This window comes from Drosophila miranda, chromosome 2, assembly GCF_003369915.1.
Source record: "Drosophila miranda strain MSH22 chromosome 2, D.miranda_PacBio2.1, whole genome shotgun sequence".
Taxonomy (NCBI): Eukaryota; Metazoa; Arthropoda; class Insecta; order Diptera; family Drosophilidae; genus Drosophila; species Drosophila miranda.
The window spans coordinates 2,210,128-2,226,753 of NC_046675.1; the positions used below are offsets into that span (position 1 = coordinate 2,210,128).

General features: G+C 48.2%; 1 protein-coding gene across 3 annotated transcripts in view; it reads right to left on the reverse strand.

Annotated features, from left to right (window-relative positions):
* LOC108155766 (tyrosine-protein phosphatase 99A) overlaps window positions 1-16,626 on the reverse strand; it is a 111,463-nt gene that overhangs the window by 64,937 nt on the left and 29,900 nt on the right. For all 3 annotated transcript variants that reach the window (XM_017286815.2, XM_017286813.2, XM_017286812.2), the window contains exons 3-6: window positions 8,277-8,446; window positions 6,027-6,153; window positions 5,497-5,620; window positions 1,385-1,566 (exon numbers count right to left, since the gene is read on the reverse strand). In XM_017286815.2, the coding sequence (XP_017142304.1) occupies window positions 1,385-1,566; window positions 5,497-5,620; window positions 6,027-6,153; window positions 8,277-8,446 (603 nt within the window). The remainder of the gene's footprint in view (window positions 1-1,384; window positions 1,567-5,496; window positions 5,621-6,026; window positions 6,154-8,276; window positions 8,447-16,626) is intronic.

Genomic DNA, 16,626 nt, shown 5'->3' on the forward strand with positions numbered 1-16,626 from the left:
GGTTAATTTATGCATGCCGCAAGCTTAATTTATACAAATTGGCAACTCGGCAACGACCGCAGAAGCCCCAGCCCCCAGCCCCCAGCTCCCAGTCCGAAGACCTTAATGAGCTCAGGAGCTGGGACACACACACTATTGACTAATTTGTAACCGCATGTGTTGCAGTGGCAGTGGCAAAGGCAGTGCCAGTGGCAGTGGCAGGAGCAGGAACAGGAGCCATGGCTTCCTGGCTGCTTGGCTCGCACTCCTTGGTGCGTGAGTGCGGGCTATACTGCGGCATAAATGCTATTTCACACCGAAATGTCGAGATGTCCCTGTCCTTGGCTTTGGCTTTGGCCATGGCCCTGGCCAGCCGCTGGCAAAGTCATTTCCAATGTTCATAAGACAAATGTGTTGCTAATAGCTTGTCGCTGTTGTCGAGAGGGAGTGAGGGTTACTCCTGCTGGTTCGGCTGCTGCTGCTGCTGCTGCTGCTCTTGCTTTGATTAATGTGTTTCGCGCTCTTAAAGCCTATGGAAAGTTGTGTGACTTTTTGGAGTCCATTTATATACATATGTGGGGCACACGCACCAAGAATAGGCCTCGATTAATCATTGTCTGAGGCAGCCACAGAGGCAGGTGAAATGTCATGGACAGTGGTTGCACCCATTAGATGCCATTGAACATTGCCCAACTATTTCGTTAAACTTTCTGTCAAAAAAGTTGTCGGCTTTGTCCTCCTCGCATGTCAATGAAATGAAAGCTGCCTCTAAAATTTAAGTGTGCCCGCATATACACGTCGTCCCCCATAGTTTCCTGTGGGAGAACGCAGTTAATGACAATTTCCGAAGGAGGACCAGCCGAGGAAGACGCAACATAAAATGAAGACACACCTGCCCTTTTCCTGGTTCTGGGTCTGGCCTACCGTCAGCGGGTAAAATAATTAAACGTATACAACGTGAGGAGGAGACTCTGGCTTTATGAGGCCGTAATTGCTGGCAGCTGGCTCACGGCGGAGAAGGAGAAGGAGACGGAGTCGGAGGAGTAGGCCGAAGAAACTGCGACAACTTTTCATTGGCGGCACTTAAAAGTCGGGCCAAGTCGTTGCCGTCAACCAAATTGAAATGAAAAATTAATGCGATTGTAAAAATGTTTGTTATGTTATGTCATGTGTCTCGTAACTTTTTCCCCTGCCCTCGCAAGCCTATGCGCATAGTTTATGATCTGCCAGCAATAAAATGTATAGTTCCAAGGAGAGCCAGATATAAAGGCTCTAGCTTTATTAGATATCCCTGAAGATCCAATGGCAGTTATCAGAGCGTCTTGGAATTCCATCAAAAGTCAATTTGTAGCGTTTAGTCCCTGCTTTTGGCTGGGAATAATAGAATGGGGGTGTAAAAACGTACCTTCCCGCAGCGTCACAATGTAGTAGGACTCCTTGGACGGTGGACTCATGCCCAGCTTGTTGACGGCCAGCAGCCGAAAGCTGTAGACGGTGAAGGGCGTGAGGCCGGTCACCTGATATGATGTGGCATTCGTTTTGGTATAGATGCGAGCCAGCTGATCCCAGATGCCATCTTCGCCCTCTCTGCGAAAAAAGGCAAATCATAATTTAATATTGACATGGAAAATTCATTGAGCAATTAATCGAGTGAAATAAGTGGGTTGGATGGCACACATTTTGATGGAGCCAAATTATTTGAACGTATCATATTATTATTGTGCATTTATATTGCAATTACTAGCTCAATTGCCGCACTTAGCCACACAAATGAGTGTATACAGATGCGGTATCTTGCCACAGATAATGTTGCCATTTTACGGCTGCAATCTGCCAGCGGAGAGCGATCCCAACATACCATACAAATACATACTCGTACATAAACCATGGGCATAAAATGCATTATGAAAATTTATATAAAACGGATGCGGATTTGCATGACACTTGGGGGTGGCGCGCGGGCTCTTTGTCTGGGGGGAGGTGGGTGGTTGACCTCTTTTGGGACACAGGGCATGAAATGTGTGCTGCCGCCCATAGGCACTAAAATATTTATGCGCCTTTTTACCACATAGATACACCCCAATACCTACATATGGGGGACAAAAAATATTTGCTTTTCCTTCTGTTGTTGCTGTGGCACGGCACTGATGGCGGTGGGGCCGCATATAAATTACTCGCAGAAGCCCGACCGCCCGCACAATGAACATTTTTCATGGCACATTTCAAAGCGTAGTAAATTTTGGTTTAAACTCATATAATTTTGGCACATTTAAGTTTTTCGGTGGGGTGCGGTGGGGCGTGGTGGGGTGTGGCGGGGCCCCGCATAAATTTCGCGTTGTCCCAAAAGTTTGATTATAATGGGAATTACCGATTCGAAGGGGAGACCAGACCTCGGTGACCCAACTCACGCGGCTTTTATGGCGTGATTAAAAATTGTTTTAAATACGAGCCGATGAAAAATTGTGCAACATTTTTATGAATGGCCGAAGAGCCGGCCAGCCAGCCAGCCAGCCAGCCGGCCAGCAAAAGAAAAAGAAAAAAAAGAAATTGTGTTGGGGGGAAAAAAATTGATTAAAATTAATAAATGCGTGCGAGCAGCTTCCGCGTTGAGTGGGGCACATCTGTTTGCCCTGGCAATGGGCATTTAGTGGATATATATCGTGTGTCGTGTGTGCTTTCCCCCCTCCATCTCATCCCATCACCCCAGGGGCCAGGGGTCAGTGGGCAGTGGGCAGTGGGCAGGACCGGACAGGCACGCTGCATCCGAAGGACAGGCAATATGTAGTCAGTTTGGTAAAAAATTGTTTGGCGACTTTATGAAGCATGCAACGGGAGCCAGCTCGGTACCTCCCACCCTACGGCTTGGATGTATGAAAAACATATGAAAAATGTAGTGGATCCCATACAAAAAGCGGCAGAAATCTCTGGGAGAGCAGCAGCAGCAGCAGCAAAGTAACCACAATGGCAAATAAATTTGCGGCCTTTCCACGGACATGTATTGGATGCTGTCGTTGTTCTGGTTTTTCCCATTCGTAAGCTGCTTTAAAATTGTTGCTTACTTTTTTGCCTTTTTAAGAAAATGAATGTGTATTATTTATGCATTTGTGTGTTTGGGTTTGGGTTTGAGTTTACTTTGTATGGGGCATGGTATCTCTCCCTATGGGTTCAAGGTTTACGCACGAGTGTTGTTGAAGCAGGGAAATTTACTTGCGGCGCCAGGCCCTTGCAGATAATGTGCAAATACTGCCAGAGGCATGCCGCAGATAAGAGAGCCGGACACTTAATGGGGCAACGACCGCAGAGTACACAGAGATGTGGCCAAATATATTTTAAACAATTTAAGCACTAAATTTAGCCACCATTTATGGCATATTCGTTCATGTAAGCAAACAAAAAATAGTGGAACGAAGGAATTAATTAATTCTAATCAGAATCAGAATCAAAGAATGGCAAAAGTCATATGTAAATCCATGATTGTGGCTCCCAAAATGATGGGGAAATAAGAGTATGTCATCAACAGAGGATAGCTTTTAATGTTATGCGGACCCCTTTTTTTTTTGTGCTTCAAGTAAGTATTTCGCTTTGCTGGCACTTCATTCCGTATGCACACAGAATGGAAAATGGAATGAAATGGAAAACAGTATCAACATCAGTTGATAAACATGTCAGTGCAGTGGGTGCCACAGTCACAGCCACAGCCACAGCCACAGCCAGAGTTTGGCACAGTTTTTGCGGTTGACCGAAAGTTATCTGGCATAAATATGTGGCATGGCATGCACATCATATCAATGCACACACACACAACCAGTGGATGTGCAACAGTTGAGTGGGTCTGTGCAATTTGGGGATCGACTTAACGCTTCGAAGGGCCACCTCAACCCCATTTTCAATTGCATTGGCAAGCCCAAATCCAGCATAAGCATGTCACCATCATCATCGCCATCATCATCATCATCATCATCGTTGTTGACGCTGACGTCTTTCAATTTCGTAGAGAGCTCATGGGAATACTCGTATGGAAGCCCGCTGCCACCATCCCACTTATGCCTCACTTGCATGCATATGCGCAAATAAACCGAATCAAGCGAAAATGTGAATAAGAGGCGTTGCATCAACAGCAGCAGCAGCAGCACTTGCCCCTTGCTACACAGAAGGAACTCGACTCTCTTCCATATCGATGGGAATTTACATAAAATGCAGTCTGAAGCAAGTACAGCTTTCGGAGGCAGGCAGATTCGGGAGAGGGCCAGCATCATTTTGTGTACGCGATGCCCAAAAATGTACGCACACGCACACGTACACGTGCATGTATGCTATGCACGCAAATACACTGACAACACACTGACAACACGCAGCCACACAGACAGGACAAACACTTGGCAGGCGCTCGCGCGTGTTCACATTTCCGCTGGTGTTTGCCTGTGTGGCGGTGGTGGTGGTGGTGGTGGTGGTACAGTTGTTTCTTATTTTGCATAAATGCACCGCAGGCTCTGCTTTCCAGTTGGCTGTCATCGATTGTGCCACAGCCATAGCCATAGCCAGAGCCAGTGTCTTGTCGAGGACACGCCTCAGCCCGATCCCCATCTCCCTGGCCCCGGCCCCAGACCCAGGCCGGCCTTCTCCATCCGCTGCATGCTGCTGCAGTTGATGGAAATTTATTGAAAAAGTTTCGGTTTTTGGTATTCTTTTTCGCACATTTTCCTTTTGGCCTTTGTATTGCGTCGGCTCTGGCTCTGGCGCTGGCGCTGCGTTCGCTTTTTATTTCATGCCCCGCATTGAGTTCAAGTTATTCGGAAAATAGCCCCGTGCCACAGCCCCATACAGTGCTTAACCCGTCCCCCATGCCGATGGCTTTGTGAGTGTGTGTGTGTGTATGTTTTCTTTTCTTTTTAAATGGAGCACAAGTGAAGTGCGTATCCATGGTACTCGTCCATATCGTCGTCATCCTTTTACATATTAATTAAAGCACCGCTGGACTTGTATTCGTACGAGTACGCGTGGAGGAGGGCTCAGGCTCAGGCACCGACGGATGGATGGATGGATGGATGGGATGGGATGGGAATGAAATGGAATGGGATTGGCACCTCCACGAGACTTACACGAATCCCATTGAATGCACCCGGTCCGTGTATTGGATGGATGGATGGATGGATGAAAGGCTGCCCTCCGGGCAGGGATAATTAAACGTGGGTCCAAGCCAACTGTCGCCCTGTGCTTATTCGGGCTTAGAGCCCGATGATGAGAATGCTAGTAATCATGATGATTATGAAGATGCCCCTGCGCTCTTTCATTAGCGGAATGGGGTCAGCCTTTGGCCTAGCAAAAGGCGCTTTGCATGTGTCAATCATGGAAGCGTCCGTCATGGCTGCTGCAACAAGCCATCAGCATCCCCGCCATCCCCACCATCCCCACCGCAGACACCACTTCATCAGCTTAAAACAACCCATGGCGGACCGGCTCTCCATTTCCCATTTACCATGTCTTTCAACCCGTTTTTGCCCCAACATCAACACTTACCGCGTTTCAATAATAAAATGCGTGACGGGTGCATTCCGCGGGTGTTGCGAATGCGCCCAGGATAAGTTCACCGAGCGCGATGTGAAACTTATCAACAATGGTCGCTCCGGTGGATCAGGCACATCTGCATTTAAGAAAAGAAGAAAGGAAAAACACAGAGAGATACAGAGAGAGTCAGTGGATGATTGCAGTGGAAAACTGGCAGCTATCTGGGAAATGCAAATGGAAATCATGCCAAGGCGAGAGCTGCAACAATAAAAACACAAGTGAGAAATCGAAAAATAAACAGAACAGAGCAGCACAGAAAAGCGAACGTATCTGAAAATGAAATCAGCAAATGGTGCGGGGCACGGAAATCACCCAAGTAAACCGGAAAAATCATTACAGTAGTTATGCGTTTCATTAAGAATACAAATAAAGGCTGGCCCCAAAGGGGCCAAAGGCAACGAAAAATAAGAGATAATTTAAATGAAATTTATATTGTATTCGATCGGGGAATGGAATGTCTCGTTCTCTCTCTCTCAACTCACCCTGAACCAGCAGATCGACAATGGCCTCCGGTATATGGCGATCGTTGACCAGACAAATGTACTCCGACGTGTCGCTGGCGAGGGACGGGGAGAACTGCAGCCCGAAATTGTCCGATAAAAGTTGTATCTGCAACAAAATGTTTGAATTTTTAGTGGAATTTTGTGCCCAAAACTAAAACTGAGACGTTTATACAGGGCAGCCGACTAGAGTTTCCACTTAGGGTAAAAGCAAACTTTTTAATAGAAAGAACAAATATACTACTCGTACGAGTATGTATGTATGTCTACCCAGCCAGGAGCCAGCAGCCAGCAGCCATCAGGCATCAGGCATCAGACAGCCTCTGACAGCCTCAACTGCAAGAATAGTTTTCATCATTTCCAGCACTCGACTCGGCTTGAACTTTTCCCTGGAAATGCTAAATTTGTATACATATGTACATAATCTACTTTCTGGGTTATTTCTTGCACCAAAATGCTCTTGCCCCCCGCCTTACTGCCCCCGGAAATTGAACAGAAGGACGGCTGCCCTGCCTGTATCTCAGATTCGTTTGCTTTTTCTATTCTGATTTGAAGAAAATTTCATAATTGCATGAAATTGAAAATACTTGCTATCTATGCATCTATATATATACCATACATATATATGTATATCCATGCAGCTGACTGAAGGTAGAGGGTTCTGCGTATGAGATGCCACAAAGTGGCTGCTCGTTGGGCGATTTTGGTCAAAATTTAAAATGTTTTCTCATCAGAGATTACGGCGATACTGTAATTGTGTTTCTGGTGAATTTATGGCCGAGCCCGAAGCTTCGAAAATTGAGAAAGAAAAATGATTTTATCCAGAGTGCAAACAATCCATCCCGCTCCCTGATTTGCAGCTGAAGTATCCTGGCTTATCACCGCATGCCTGAGTCTGTTATTTACTTCTCAATCTTTTGCTGCTTGCATGGCGCCAAATTACAAGTTGCTCCAGCCACAAGGCCGGCTGCATCCCCATCAGAATCAGTGGAACGGAACGATGCTTGGTGGCATACGAGTCTATGAGTGGGTAAAAGGCATCTATGAGGCAGTCTGAACCCACAAAATATTTTCCCAAACATTTTCCATGTGGAATTTTTAATTTTCTATCCGATTTTCTGGTAAACTCTAATTGCATGCATTTCCTCGTTTACATGAGTGAGTGATTTGCGGCATTAAAGGCAAATCTCTCGTCCTTTGGGCAAGTGGATCTCCTTGAGAACACACAAACATGAATTATTTCTAGTCTTGGCCATAAAACAAAAGTTAATAGCTCAGCAGGAGAGGGTCGCGGCGTGTGTGCCGAAGGAGGGAGGGGTTATGTGTCAGATGTAATAAAATGAAGCAGCTACTATGCCAAGGTGAAAAACTTTTAATACACATAATAGCCGGGCCGGCACAAGTCGAGCACTTGCCGGGGAGGCGAAACTTCAGGCAGAGCAGAGCAAAGAAATGCGAGCTGGACCCGTACCCGTGCCTGTGCCCCGTACCCGTACCCGTACCTAGGCACGGATTGGGACCAACTTTGGCTGCAGCTCAAGTGTCCCAGTCTGCCATTTAACACATAGTTGGGTTCTAGCTGCAACCGAGGAAGGTTCGCTCGCTGGCTCGCTGCTCAAAGTCCCTGCACGAGTTCTCCATCATCTTGTTCGGAGCTTGGTCTGGGGTTGGGGCTGGGGTTGGGGGCAACTTCATCATTCCCGTTGCCTGCCCCAATGGCCCCACGAGTGCGTTTAAAGCCAGAGCAGGCGGAGAGAGTAATCATTCCTTGGCCGCCCTTTGCCTTGAGTTCCTCTGCCAGATGGCAGCCACTTGAACATTTTTTTGCGCCATGTCGCTTTTATTTTAGTGGAACTATCAAACATTTAAAATATATTAGCCGCGCCGTCTGGCAAGGCTCCTGCTCCTGCTCCTCTTCCTCCTTCTCCCTTCGGCCCCCACTGATGGCCACTTTGTTCTCTCGACTTGGGCTGCACTTTCTTGCAGTCATCGCCTTTGTTGGATGACGGCTGGCAAAGTTCAAACGGCCGCCCTGCCTGCCCTGCAAGCGGCCATCAATTATTTTAACAGCCTCGGTTTTTGCGCCCGGAGAAGCCCCACAATATATGTATCCTATCCTATCCACTCTCGGGCCCCTGTCTGGGGAGCATCGTTAGGTGTTGAAATGAATTCTAATATGACATGAACGCGTCCCACTTTGGGGCCCGTTCCTGCCACGGATATTCCACTTACCCGGGGACTGTGCAGCAGGGGTATCCTGTTGGCAAACTGCGCGATTGTCGTCGATGCCGTCTTCCACACGAGCGTGTCCACCAGCGAGTGCTCGTTGACGCCCGGACAGGGTATGGTCACGTTTTTGCCAGCCTCGGCGTTCACCTTAACGTAGTCCAGATTTGTGACGTCTGCAAGAGGGAGAAGGGGAAACAGAGCTGGTATTAGTACTTTATATAAGAGGATGATAGGAGAAAGTGCTGGGAGCTGGGAGCCGCTAGCTGGTAGCTGGTAGCCGGCCAAAATGTAGGGCATTCCATTGAAAAAGTTCAGCTACTCTTTCCACAGAAGGAAGCCTCTCCTAACAGATCCCCTGCCAAAGGGGGAGCTCAGGGCCCTCTCCAAAGAAGAGCTCAAGCTATTTGGAAAGGAATATTTCTGGCACACAAAAGCGTAAAGAAGCCGCAAAATGTTTTGGTAAAATATCTGCAAGGCATTTTAATTACATAACATGTTTACGGAGCACTGTACCTGGACCTGTACTGCTCTGTACCTGTACTGATAGTCTCAAACTGAAAGCAATTTCATGCACTAAACTATTTGCACTGGCGTGTCCGACAGTCGATGCCAGTTGGTCACCTCCACAGGTGACCCAGTCCTGAACACTGGACCCAATGTCTGAGAGTGGGGCTTTCATGCATGCAACGACAACGACAACAGCAGCAGGAGCAGCAGCAGCAGCAGCTTACCACCCAGATCCTTTGGAGCAATATTTGTTTTTGAAATTGCCAAAAATGCATTCCAATTTCGAGAACCCAGACTCTGACTCCGACTCCGACTCCGACTACGACGACGACGACGACGACGACGACTCAGTCTGTGTGGCCAGAGCTCCAATTAAAATTATAGAAACAACAAATCGATTGCCGGCTGGGCGGCAGGGCCCAGGCTCTCAACGTAAGCAGCTTTGGCAGCTGCAACGGCAACAGCACCGGCAACGGCAACGGCAACGGCTCTCCGCATAAATTGGCAAGCGTTCGAGTGTTGGTAATAAGCATTAGGCATGACATGACTCCAATGGCCAGAATGGGCATGCTCCTGTTACGACTACTACCAGCACTACTACTACTACTTCGATTGCTTCAGCGATTGTGACTGGGACTGGGACTGGGACTGGGCCTGTGGCCCGCCACTTGCAATCAATTGAGAAATCATGCTGAAAGCCCGGCAATAGAGGGAACAACAGCAACTGTCTGTCGTGGCATTGCCAATGCCAAAGCCAAAGAGAGACCCTCACCCGAACCGCCCATTAGCCAGGCCAATAGCCATGGCTGTTGCAGTGGCAGTGGCAGTGGCAGTGACACTGTGGCACTCTGGCAAAGGCAGTTGAAACTCAACTGGTTGCCATATCGACTGGCACTCTGGTACTCTGCTATCTGGTATCAATGCAACTCGGTTTTTTGGGCCATTTGGGCTTTTGGTTCGGATTTTGGGCTCTGGTGGCTATTTTGAAATGGGTGCCAGCTTATGTGCAGCTCTGGGACCTCTTTTGAGGAACGTTGAACGTTGGCACTATTGATAAATTATCGATTCAATGCTCCCTGAATGGCGCCTCGAACTTGGTCGCATATTTTGCATAATACGAGCCCAATACTGCGGCCTGCCCTGGGGACATCCTTCCATATAGAAGTGCAGGATTCTGGTCCTGGTCAAATTTTGTGTAATTTATGATTTTCGTCGCCGAATACAGAGCTCGCTCCAGACGCCTAAGGTGTGGGGTCGGCGGTCGTGGAATTTTTGCATATTATGCGATGCGCATACAGATGAGCATAGAACGGAACCATACCCGTAGATGGCGCAGAGTGGGGGAATAGAATTTTAATTTCCTGATGCAAAATGCCAATGGGCCCTTGGGTTCAGGAAACAATTGCAGCAATTTACGATTGAAAGGGACCGACGACGACTGCAACCCATTGACCACATACGCCGCGTAGATGTTGGCAATTAAGAAACAAACAGAGCGACAGACAGTCGCTGCAAAATAAATTATAATTATTTTGTGCAACTCAGAGGAGGGCCCAGGGGAATGGAACGGAATGGAATGAAATGTCTGGCCACAGGAAAATTAGCCAACGACAATATCCAAAACAAGTAGTCAAAAAGCGACAGCCCCTCGTCAAGACGGGCAGGCAGTGCTTCTATGGGTGGTCCGCTTCGCTGACTTTGGCTAATAATCAAATTGAATGCAACCCCCGATTGAATGCCGCCGAGCGACCGACTCACCCGGCAACAATTAATTTTATTTATGTTGATTCTAATCAACGAAGGGCCGTGCCATGCCGGGCCGTCCAAGACCGGGGGTCGGCGGCTGCCATGGCGAACTGTCTGCTGGGGTCCCTTTGAAATCCTGGCAGCTGAAGCTCGTCTGAGCGTATAAGAGATGAAAAATATTGAGTTCATGCTCCAGTGCTTCAGAGCTTCAGTGGTGAAACCAGTCTGACCCCAGTCGGACCCTGCCTCCACCCACTGGGAGTCAAAAGCATTACAAATATTACAGCACTAAGATGCGTCTGATTGTTTGTTCTGGGATTTCGTGAGCTTCGCCTCCCCTCCCCTCCCCAGCCCTCCTCCGATGCGTTGCCATGTCACTTGCTAGAGTTTGAAGCACATCCCAAAATTGAAGGAGGACAAAGGACAGCAGTCCCTGGCATAATATTGGCTGCTTTGTTGCTGTTGAGGAATGATCATTTGCATTCAGCTGCATTTGATGCTTAGACCGTTTAAGACCCCATTCGCAGAAACTTCCATTGATTGTCAAAGGGGATTCCCCCTTCGGGTCGTGTTGTCCTGCTGTTAACCCTTTGGCAAACAACTTTGGCCGTATTTGCCTTTCAATTTCTGCACATTCTCCGCTCCTATGCGTCCGCTGCTGAGTTCCTGTTGCATTGAAATACAGTTTGAATGGGACTCCGGCTTTGTGCGTGTGCCACCAACAAGTTGCAACGTTTTATGGCCCTTGGAAGCGAGTGGAGCGTGCAGTTTGCAGTGCATCTATTTGGAAGCCATTTCGATGCAATTCTCTGTGAAGCAATGGCATCCATCTGTGGGTCTCAAAGCGTGGGGAAAATCGCTGAAAATTGTTAAGCCACTTGAGAGAGTGGATGGAGTGGGGGATGGCTTATATTAACCGATCCGCAGGCCAAACCCAGGGCCACGTCCACATCCACATCCACGTCCACGTCGATGTCCATCCTCCTGCGGTGCATCCGTTTCAGCTCGGATTAAATTCTGGATTGAATGAGTAATTATCCAATTAAAACTCAAGTTTCTCGTTGAACGGTGGACACTGGCTGGCTGGTTGACTGGCTGTAGCGGGTATCCCTTAATGCTGTGCAGCCAGGCCATAACTTGAGGCACGTGGCAAGCGCGTCAGTCAAGTGCTTGAAAAGGATGCGGCACGCATTTGTATGTGTGTGTGTGTGTGTGTGTGTTTGTATGTGTGTCTATGTGAATGGGACTGCCTGTCTATCTGGCCGTCTGTCAGGCTGCTGTTTGTGTAGACATTCAGTCAGGTTTGAAGGGAAAGTAGATGCGTGAGCAGACATCGCTGGCCAGGACAAGGGAGCATCGTGCTCATGACAACCCACACACATACGCACAGATACGCACACACACTCTCTCTGAGAGACAGACAATATCCCTTTTTTTATGCCTGAACGCAGCAAATAATGAAATTATGACAAGCCGCAGGAGTCGTATGGTCGAGGGAGGGAGGGTGGTATCCTTTGCGAGGCAGTTCTTGCCGCACGGGGCGGATGCCGAGCAGGAGATAAAAGCTGACAAGTGGCGTATATGAAATATGATTGAGCTTTTCATATGCCACATGCCCCGAGCCGGGCCGAGCAGAGCCCGACCACGCCCTCGAGACACTTTACTTTAACTAGGCGATGCATACCCACTTGACAATGGCAATGGCCCTGCCACAGCCACTGGCACTGGCACTTGAAGCGTTTCACTTTGGGTAAACATATAGCCAGACGGCGGACGGAGGACGGACGACAGCGGACGAAGGCCTTTCCCGCGCCAGGAGCGGCCCCAAAGGATCAGTCAATAATGCTGACATCAAATTGAAGCCAAGCTGATGGCAACTGTCAGGCAAATGTGTTTCAATTTCGTTCAACTTCAACTTTTGCACAGCGAAAGAGAAAGGGGAAGGCAGCACCCGGGTGGCAGCACCCGGTGTGCGGCATGTGGCATGTGGCTAAAGGGTAGCACACGGGCCATGGGTTCCGGGGCAACCGACAGTCGGCGGCGGCCAGTGGTAATCCCTTCCGTTTCATTACACAAATGCGGCTTAAAGAGAGAATATATAATAATACCTACAACAATGCGAAAGCCCTATAAAATATGAGCCATATTAAAATGCAAATAAACCAAGGGATGCGATACACATCCCCACCATACATGCAATATTGTGTATTTGTATATAGTCTGCCCCGGACAGGTGCCTGCCACAATGTCCATCCTTCCACCTCCACTTCCACTTCCCCTTCCGCCTGCCATTTATCCTTGTTAAATTGATATAATTAACCGAACCGAACTGAACCAAAGCTGGTTTCGATATCAGAAAAGTGATCATGAACAATGCACCGGCACTCTTTGCAGCCTCATTATGGCCGGCGTCTGCAGACTTGCGGCGCTCGGTCTCAGGCCCTTGATGCACATCCTTCGCCCCCCGTCAGTGTGCCAGCAAATTGGCGCTACAGTGGCACGCTGTGTAAGCACAAGAGCTGTTGCAGGGGCAGGGGCAGGGGCGGGGGGCGGTGGCTGGTGCTGGGGCAGGTATCCTGCATCCTCTTTCATATCATCCTCTCGGCCTGGCCAAAATTCAAATGGAAAATTCTGCACATTTTGCGATGTAAATTGGAATTGCCGACAGGGAAGCCGAGAGCCAGCAGCCAGGAGCCAGGAGCCAGTAGCCTGGTGAGAGGCAGCGTCAGGTGAAAAGTGAAAGGCTCGAATGCCGTTGCCACTTTTCCGGGCAAAATTTGAGAATTTGAGCGCTTTTTTTGCTAGTTTAGAAACGCTTCGAGTGTGCTCTATGTGTCGGTGCATGTGTCTGTGTGTATCTGTGTCCTGGCACTCATCTAAAGGGTGTGTGTGTGTCAGTGTGTCGTTGTCGCCCTTGTCGTGGCTTGCAGCTTAGCGTAATTAAAGCTAAATAGCCTGCATAATGAGAAAGTAATTAGCGATGTTGCTGCCACTGCCACCGAGAGTCTGTCTGTGCTGTGGCGCCACTCCACCGACACTGACACTCCACTGCCACTGCCACTGCCCCTGCCACTCCTGCCCTGTTCCTGTCCTCTTGTGTCCTCCTATCTACTGCCATCCACAGCCTTATTCCCTTTGATCTATGGGATGAGGGCAGAATAACAAAAAACAATAACCATGTGCATAATTTATTCTGTGATTTGCCCCAATAATCTTTGTTCTGATTGTTCATCATCAGCCTTGACTGCACAGCACAGTGGATACTTCTACTAAATTAGTTTATCTAACTAAAATTATGTTGGGCATTATTTTATGCCTTATTTTTATCGCTTTTATCGATTAATATCTTTTGATTTATGGTCCAGTGGCTGTCCATGGTAATTAATTTTAATCGTTGTGATTTCTTGTGCTATTTTTTTATGCAGCTTCCGGCTGTAAGTTTTTTCCATTTGCTTTTCAGGATATTTAATGCTGCCTCATGAGGGATATTACCTATCTTTCGGCGTTATCTTTGCTTCTTTTTTTTTGGTATGGAAATGTATTGGTTTTTAATTTGAAACCGCACAATCGCAAAATCGAAAAGAAATTACAATTCTCTGTTGTGTTTGCATATGCGTCACCTGGCACGCCGCCCCCATCCCCACCTCACACCTCTCAGAGCAGTGTTAACTAAATAAAACCCCACCCCCCTTCACTGGAAAAAAGCAGCGAAAATGAAAGGAAAAAACACACATACTCGTACATCGAAGGGACATGGAACTCAAATACCAGAGTAAGTTCTTTTCTCATTAAGCGCTGTGTTTACACATAGACACCCGCCCACACATACACACACTCGCACACACACACACACACACACACTCAGACATGGCTATACATATTTGCGCAATTTTCACACCAGCAGTGACAACGACAACGAAAGCAGCAGCGACTGTGGAGGAAAGCGAACGGGCCTAATGAGTCCAAATCCGTTGCCCGAAACTTTCGGTAGCCCCCTCTCCCCCGTCGGCCACTCGGGCAGTCCCCGGGCCCCGTGTGATATCCATAGGATACGATACCCGGGACTAAGCCCCCAGCCCCCGCCCCAGCCACTCCCTCCTAAAACGTTGTTGACAATAAAGGGCGGGGAGGGAGTACAGAGGCCAGAGTGTAATTTGTTGAAAAGCTGCGTGGTAAAAAAGAAACATGCTCGGACGGGACTGGACTGGACTCGACGGGCGATTGAGCAAACAACAGAAACAGCAACGGCAACAGCAACAACAATACATACACTATCCTTGGCAGTAATAGAATCACCAATGGCAACAACAAAAAAACACTACTAATAAGAGAAACACTGCCGTCAACAACAACCAACAACTGGAGGAAAACCAACAAAAATATAGCAACCAAAAGTACATTAGGAATACACAAAAAATAAGGATACTCTATACCGAACACTATGCCCAATATAGGTATAAAGAATCGATCCTTTCGCAGCCTTGCCAGGCCAAGGTGCCGAAAAGAAATACAATACCCTCTGAAAGGGTATACCAACATCAGAGAGAAAGAGTGTGTGAGGGCGGAGGGGTGCAGGGCTGAAGGGCTGGAGGGGTAGCAAGTTTTAATTAATCATGACGAGCTAAACAAAAGCCGAGTTTGGTAGTTGAAAGGCAAATGCTGTTCGGCCAGTAAACAACAGCGACGAAAGATGTCAGCGACAAACGTCTAGATAAATATATGTCACCACCCACCCCCTATAGGAAACCCAACCCGTGTACCCCCCCACCAACAGCGGGGGAGACAGAGAGAGAGACAGAGAGAGAGAGTGAGTGGCTGACAAATATTTGCTTGTGCGATAATCAAATTTACATTGTGCTGAAGTAGAAAACGAAGAAGCAGCCCGGGAGTGGGAGTGGAGTGGGAGTGGAGCAGGCCACTTAGAGGTGACACTCGCCTTGGAATGGGTCTTGGATCGGTCTTGAATGTTTGGATGTGGATGGCGTGGATCTGGCACCCTAATTGCGAGTCAAATGACACCAGTGGCCATTGGCATTTGCGGGACAGTGGTGTGCGGGCTGCAGCTGCGACAGGTACAAGCGCATAAAGCCCGCGGGCCCTGGCTCTGGCTCTGGCGTGCGGACCGCGTGTCCTGGAGTACAAGGAAAATTACTTAACTCTGGCCATCATTAAAGAGCTTGGCCCCCGGCAGCATAGCTCTTCCTGTGTCTGCTCCTGGGAAACACTCCACATGCAACTGCCACCATCTGTATGGCCATAAGCTGATGTTGCCTCCTGTTGCACGCGCGCGCGAGAGTCTGCCGCAGGACGTTAAAATTGCCACGCTTGATGTTGATGTTGTCTGTGTTTCTGGCGGCGTGCGGAAGGGGGGCGGTTGGAATGAGATTTTAAAGTGTATGTTAATGGGCACCCGCATGCATTTCCATGGGGGTAATGCGGGCCACAGAGACTTGCGCAATCTTTTGATTGCTGCCAAAGGAAGGCCGGTATCCTCATTAGGCAACCATATCGAAACTTGGACAGGGCTCTACGCCCACACACATAGACACAGATATGGCCACTTGGCACGCCCACTGCCCCAAGAAATGACACGACATTGGCGCATTTATCTTGTGCCCAAATATTTGTGGCAAGGCGAATGCCGCGAACTTGGGCTGTCTAATAAATTAAACAATCTAAGAGGCAGTTGGCCTCCTCCCACTCACAGGACACATCCCTTCAGTCCTTGGGCGCCCCCCGCCCACGCCCCAGCTTAAATTAAACACAAACGACAAGTTGAACTGCAAACAAATGCGACAATTTATCTTACTTTCGTTTAATTGTCAGCGCCAAAATGCTGGGCAAGGCAAAACCAAAGAAAGCGTCCAAAACTGGAGCAGAGTCATGATTAAATAATACACACTTTGTATACACACTGCTATATGTATAAAGACATTTTCGGTTTGTGAAAATAAGATAATCAACGTGAAATTAGCGCTGACAAATTGCCAAAATGCCAAAAAGGAAAATGTTCAGGCTCCGGCTCTCTGTAGTTGTAGGGGGAATCTCTTTGGCATTTGACAAAAACAAAAATCCCAAAAATTTAGACAACACACACAAC